Source organism: Apteryx rowi, unplaced genomic scaffold (genome assembly GCF_003343035.1).
Source record: "Apteryx rowi isolate R43461 unplaced genomic scaffold, aptRow1 scaffold_169, whole genome shotgun sequence".
Lineage (NCBI taxonomy): Eukaryota > Metazoa > Chordata > Aves > Apterygiformes > Apterygidae > Apteryx > Apteryx rowi.
Window position 1 is genome coordinate 43,825 of NW_020447963.1, and position 5,597 is coordinate 49,421.

General features: G+C 43.3%; 1 protein-coding gene across 1 annotated transcript in view; it reads right to left on the reverse strand.

The window, feature by feature from the left end:
• Positions 1 to 1,046, reverse strand: part of TP53BP2 (tumor protein p53 binding protein 2) — a 30,011-nt gene extending 28,965 nt beyond the window's left edge. The window contains exon 1 of the mRNA XM_026060449.1: positions 896 to 1,046. Coding sequence (XP_025916234.1) covers positions 896 to 1,043 — 148 coding nt within the window. The 5' untranslated portion in view covers positions 1,044 to 1,046. The remainder of the gene's footprint in view (positions 1 to 895) is intronic.
• Positions 1,047 to 5,597: the final 4,551 nt, after the last annotated feature.

Genomic DNA, 5,597 nt, shown 5'->3' on the forward strand with positions numbered 1-5,597 from the left:
TTTTTTCTCCTCTTCATGGCTTAAAATTCACTCAGTGATTAATCTTTATTACATCTCTGGATGGCTACCAGATGTAATGAATAGTATGGAGACAGAAAATAGTCAGGAGTCCCTTCTCATTTAAGGGATGAAAAGTTCATCATAATTTAGCTGCTGATTCACTTATTGACACGCTCCGCGGTTCCAGCAGGGCACTGCAAGCCAGACTTGCACTTCCAGGACAAAACTAGCAAGGACACTGTGGGCGGGGAAAGCCACAATCCACCACATACATAAAACCCTCTTCTACAAGCTTAAAAGACAGAAACTACTCTTGCTGTCCTCCGTCTTGTCTCATTCCTCCCCAACCTCCACAGGTCGTCTTTAAATACTTTCTATCAGATAACTTATGCTATTTACTGTAACACTCCCTCCCCTCACAAACTCAAATTTGGCCAAATTAACACTTTCCTGAACAACAGAGGTGTAATCAGAAAAAATTTTCCATTGCTATTGCAGTTGAAAATGGTGGTGGGATTTAGGAGAAGATTCTGCCTGCTTGTCACAGGATTACTGATACGTGATCACTTAAAAAACAGCATTGGGGATCCTCTCCACTGAGGGGAGAAGGGGAAGAAAGAAAAAGCACCTCACATTCTCCAAAGACTCATCTGAGTAAATCAGAGAAGGGGTTGCACATGCACAGGAACATCTGAATGCCCAACTTTACTTCTTTTGCTTTTGGCCAGTTTGTGTTTGCACGTGTCTGTGTGCACATGCGTTATTATATAGCATTTCTGATGAAGAGACTAACAAAAGGCAGAAAGCCTCTGGGAAAGGACCATGCCTGCCAGGTCTCTGGCACACCACGTTAAACAGCGAGCATCCAGTAACTCGCAAGGTACATCCAACATACCTGAGCCACACCACACTTCAGCCAGGTGGCACTCGCTCTCGCCAGGCTCTTTACACAGCTCCACCACATCCCTGCAGGTCGTTTCTGGGGTGACCGGCACCTCGGTGAAGTGCTGCTCGTTGTTACTAAGGTACACTGTCAGAAACATCTGAAAAAGACAACGGCAGCAGCACACAGTTACTTTATAACACCAAACCACACTGCACATCCAGGTCAACCCTCTCGTTAAACACGTTACTTGCAACAAAATAGTACCACTCATTATTAACCTTGGCGCATACAGGATTTCGAAGCAAAACCAAGTTCCCTTTTAAGGTACAAGCAAGTGAAGTGGAAGTAATTTTCTGCTCACCTAAATTATGCTGTTGGTGGGAGGGGGCGGGGTGGGGTGCTGTTTTTAATCTGGAGCTGCTGCTCCTTACTGCTCTCTCGGGGTGATGTGTCACAACTCCCTGCCTCACTACACCTACAAACTGCCGACATTTGACGCAGGAGGAGAGAGAGTCATCTACAATTCAAAAATATTCTTAATCGTGGAAAACAAAGGCAAATTACATCTGCAGAAAGACTGGAACCTACTACGTAGGAAGTGACAGCGGAAACACATAATTTACACTTCCATAACACTCTTCATTGGAAGGTTTCTTTGAAACATGAGTTGACTTGCTATGCCCTTAAATATTCCCAGTTTGAATACCAGGTTCCCCAAAAATGCAGTTAACAGGAAAGCAATGAAGTTTCACTTGGCTTCCTCTTCACACCTGTAGAAGGATCCTTGATCTTCGATTATTCCATCTAAACACGTTCCACCACTAGCTGTTGTTCTTGCTCCTATCTCTCCCACCACAACTAGAAAACGTGCATTTTAAAAATTAGTAGCCTTACTTTGACCTTTGATGAGAAGTGTTGATGACTACTGCCTCTGAAAACCAGTTACTTTGCAGTACGCTATTAAACTGCCAAAGTTTAGGACCTAGCTAAAAATTAGTGTTTATTTTCTTCTGAGACCTACTCTGAACTTCAGTATCAACTGGCTGCCCGATGGACAGTTTCCAGCATCATAAAAATCAGCCAAATGCCTCCACCAAGCAATGCCTCCAGCAAGCCTTCCAAACTATAGAAGCTGCAGCAAAATGTTACAGAATTCAGTCTTTTCCGGACGCCTGGAAAACCTATTTTTGTAGGAAAAGACTCAAATGTAGTGTTAGAGAATTCCTGCCTGTCCTCACTTTAAAAGAGGGTAAAAGAGGTAGCACATCTTTATGAACAACAGTTCAAAGGTCAAAAAAAGTCCAAGTCAAACAAGGCAAGAGACGTATAAATACCCTTCTAATTTGAAAGCAAAAGTCATCATGGCAAGCATTATTTCTCTAATTTTGTGTGAATACTTCAGGCTGAATCACCTTTGATGCAACTGCAAAGTGAAATTTAGCCCATTGTTTCACGATGTTACGAATCCCCTGCCCTCCACTGCAGTATAAATGCACATATGTTCACTTGCTAAAGTCTTCAAAGCTTTTCCAGGGGTCTTTCAAATGCCAAGGTTCCCTATGCTCCAGCAAGAGAGGCTGCCTTTATTCTTTTAACAGTTTCTTCAAAAACACTCTATGCTCAAAATGCCTTGTTATACAGAGTATAAGTATTTGCCCCACTTTAGGCAGTATAAACATGTCACAACAGCATCTCAGCCCCAGGGATGGCACCAGATTTGGTACCATCACTATCTAGAGCTTCTGGTCTCTACTTTTGCACTGCTCTCCGAGACAACGTTTTCTGATAAACGCCTAAATACCCTCTGGAAGTAGTCACATAGCGGGAAAAAGTCTGCAGAAAAAGAGCTCAAAACCCCTGTAATCCTTAAGAAATTCTTGTAAGGAGGGGAATTAGGAGTAGAGAGAACATGTTAAATGCCAAGGCGGCAGTAAAATTCACATTCCTAACCAACCGAGGCCAGCAAGTCAGAAGGGGGGCAGCAAGGCAGATGGCACGGGACACCCAGCGCTGGCAGGTTTTCAGCTGTATTTGGGGCCGTCACTCTCCGGCAGGAGCATCCTGCATGTATCACCTGCACGCAGCCAGGTTCACAGCCGCTCACCCACGCACTTTTGGGAATTTGTTTTCGTGCTGCTCACTCCGCGGTATGTTTTTTTTGTGCGGGCCTGAGCTGGACTGCAGGCGTTCGGGTAGGCACAGCTTACCACATACACTTATTATAGAGAAGCCCGGTGCAATTGCTGTGCTGTTTACAAGACAGTGCACTGAAGTACTGACCTAAATTAAGAGACAAAGCTTTCCCAACAGCAACTCTGCTATTCAGCTTTAATCTTTTGTCACACAACACTGTCTTATGTTTTAGATAGTGTTTCCATAGGAAGCTGATGGGGGGGGATGCCACATGCAACCAGGTAAAAATACCATTTAATTGCAAAAACTGGGGCAAAAAAGCATAAAAATGAAAAAACATGCTCCCAAACAGCTTTAAAGCAGGGCTATACAGTAACATAAAATATATCCATTTTAACATTAATACTTCATATGTAACGCTGTAAAACCTTGTGTGCAGAACAATAAATTGCGCAGGCTTTGTATCTGCAGCAAGAATTGATAGTTTGAAAAGATAAGCTTACAGATGGGAATTAGAAGAAAATTACAAAAACACAGGCATTATACCCAAAGCAGGCCTAATATGACCCTAGCAGGGCCGTTCACTCTTCAGTGTGCCTGTTTTTCTCCAGCTGTCAATCCTCAGGATTTACCAATGCAGACAGCTACGCAGGAGGGATCACAAGCTGCCATTTCTATCCAGAACGCTCAGGAGAGTTACTAATACCTTGAGCCAAGAGCACTCAAACCTGCTGAGTAGGGGCCATTTCTGAGGCTCCGTAGTATCTGCATTAAATCTCTCTCTTACGTCCCAGGAGCGGAAAACACAAACTCCCTGCAAATTCTCCAAAAAGCATGCCCCCAAGCCTGACCCCTGACAAGTCTAAAGCGACCACAAGGTTACGAAGGTGACGTGACCTCCACAATTACCTTCTTCCACTTCCCCTTTAGCTTCAGAGGCAGTTCTGCTCCTGCCTGCTCCACTGCCTGCTTATCTGCAAGGACTCCAGGGTAACCTGCTCCTGCCTGGCTACATCTGAACCTAGGGGAAGCTCTTAGGAGAAAGCATGCCTTGCAGAGACTTCTGGAACCCCAGAGAAGGCTGGAAGAGGTAAAGAAGCTGGTGTGAACCCCACAAGCCCTCTACGGCTCCCTGGCACAAGCCATATCACCTGATGGCTGCTGTGATTTGCACTACCTCGCATTGGGACCCCAAAAAAATCATCCTTTCCCGAGAACAATTCAAATGCAACACCTACTAACCACTCTACTAGCTATTTCATATTCCTGTTTGACCTCCATGCAACAGCAATAAACAAGGGGAACAAGAACACTTTCATGGTGCTAGTTCAGAAGCTTGAATCCTGTAGATTACACCAAGCTACAGAGTAAAGTGGTCTTTTCCTCCTCCCTGAAATTGAAGATTAAAGATGTTAAGATAGTTATATGCAAGTATCCATGAAGTAATAAGGAAAGAAAGAACAACATGCAAAAGGTAAATGAAACTCACTTTCAAGCTAGACACAAACAGAAGAGCTTAAAAAAAAAAAAAAAAAAAAAAGACGACACACACAAGAAAAACCACACACCACCACCACAACCCATCCTGAATCTCAGTCAGATCTTTCGTTTCTCTTAAGACAGCATCTGGGCAGATAGTGAAATATCTGACAACTCCATACAGCCTTGGATTGGGGGTTTTCCCTCCCTTAAACTTTTAAGGGCTGAGTTTTAGGAACACCCAGCTTATAGGCTGGGCACTATCAAAAAGAAGTTGCCTCTCTAACCAGGTTCTGCTTGCTTGTCCCCGTGAGATGTTGCTTGCCGTTGTGTCTCACAGTTCTTCTTACCTCATCTATTTGGACAGATAGATGCTGTTATCACATTGATTCAACTGTGATAAACACGATTCAATCTGTGTTCAGTACAAAGTTTTTAAAAGGATGTAATTTAGAGACCATTTATTTGTCTGTATCGGTTTCCAGATGTTGCAATAGTGCTTAAACAAGTCTGCTCACGTGTAAGAAAACATGCTCTATTCCCTGCTCCTCCCATGCTGGCTCCCCGTACCAAACAAAAAACTATTGCATTGTTCTGCTTTTGTATAAAAGCAACAAGAAATCCCCCAACTCATTTCCCCCCTAAGCTGTACTCACTATTTATAAATACTGAAAAGCTTTAAAACGTGAAAACATCCCAGCAGTGTGGCATACTTACAAGGAACCAGGGATGTGTTGTGCCTCTGGTGAAGCTGTTCCTAAAGTAACATCACAGCTTTCAGCTGACTGTGCTTTATAGCTTAGAAAATAAAAGTTTGCAATTATGGAGCCACCAAATGAGGCAGTTCGATCGAAGGCACCAAGGGCAAAGGGATGACCAAGGACACATCAGCTAAAGCAAAAGACCAGTTTTGCAAGAAGACTGTGATGCATGATTTCAAACAACTGAATGGCAAAGCAGAGTACAGAACATATGGGAGGACTTTAAAAGCCTTAATAAAGCCTGCCATTTAAGACACAAATCTAAGAAAATCCAAATTGGTATGAAGGACAACACGTAGGCCTCTGAACATGAGATATATCATTTAGTTTCAAGCCAT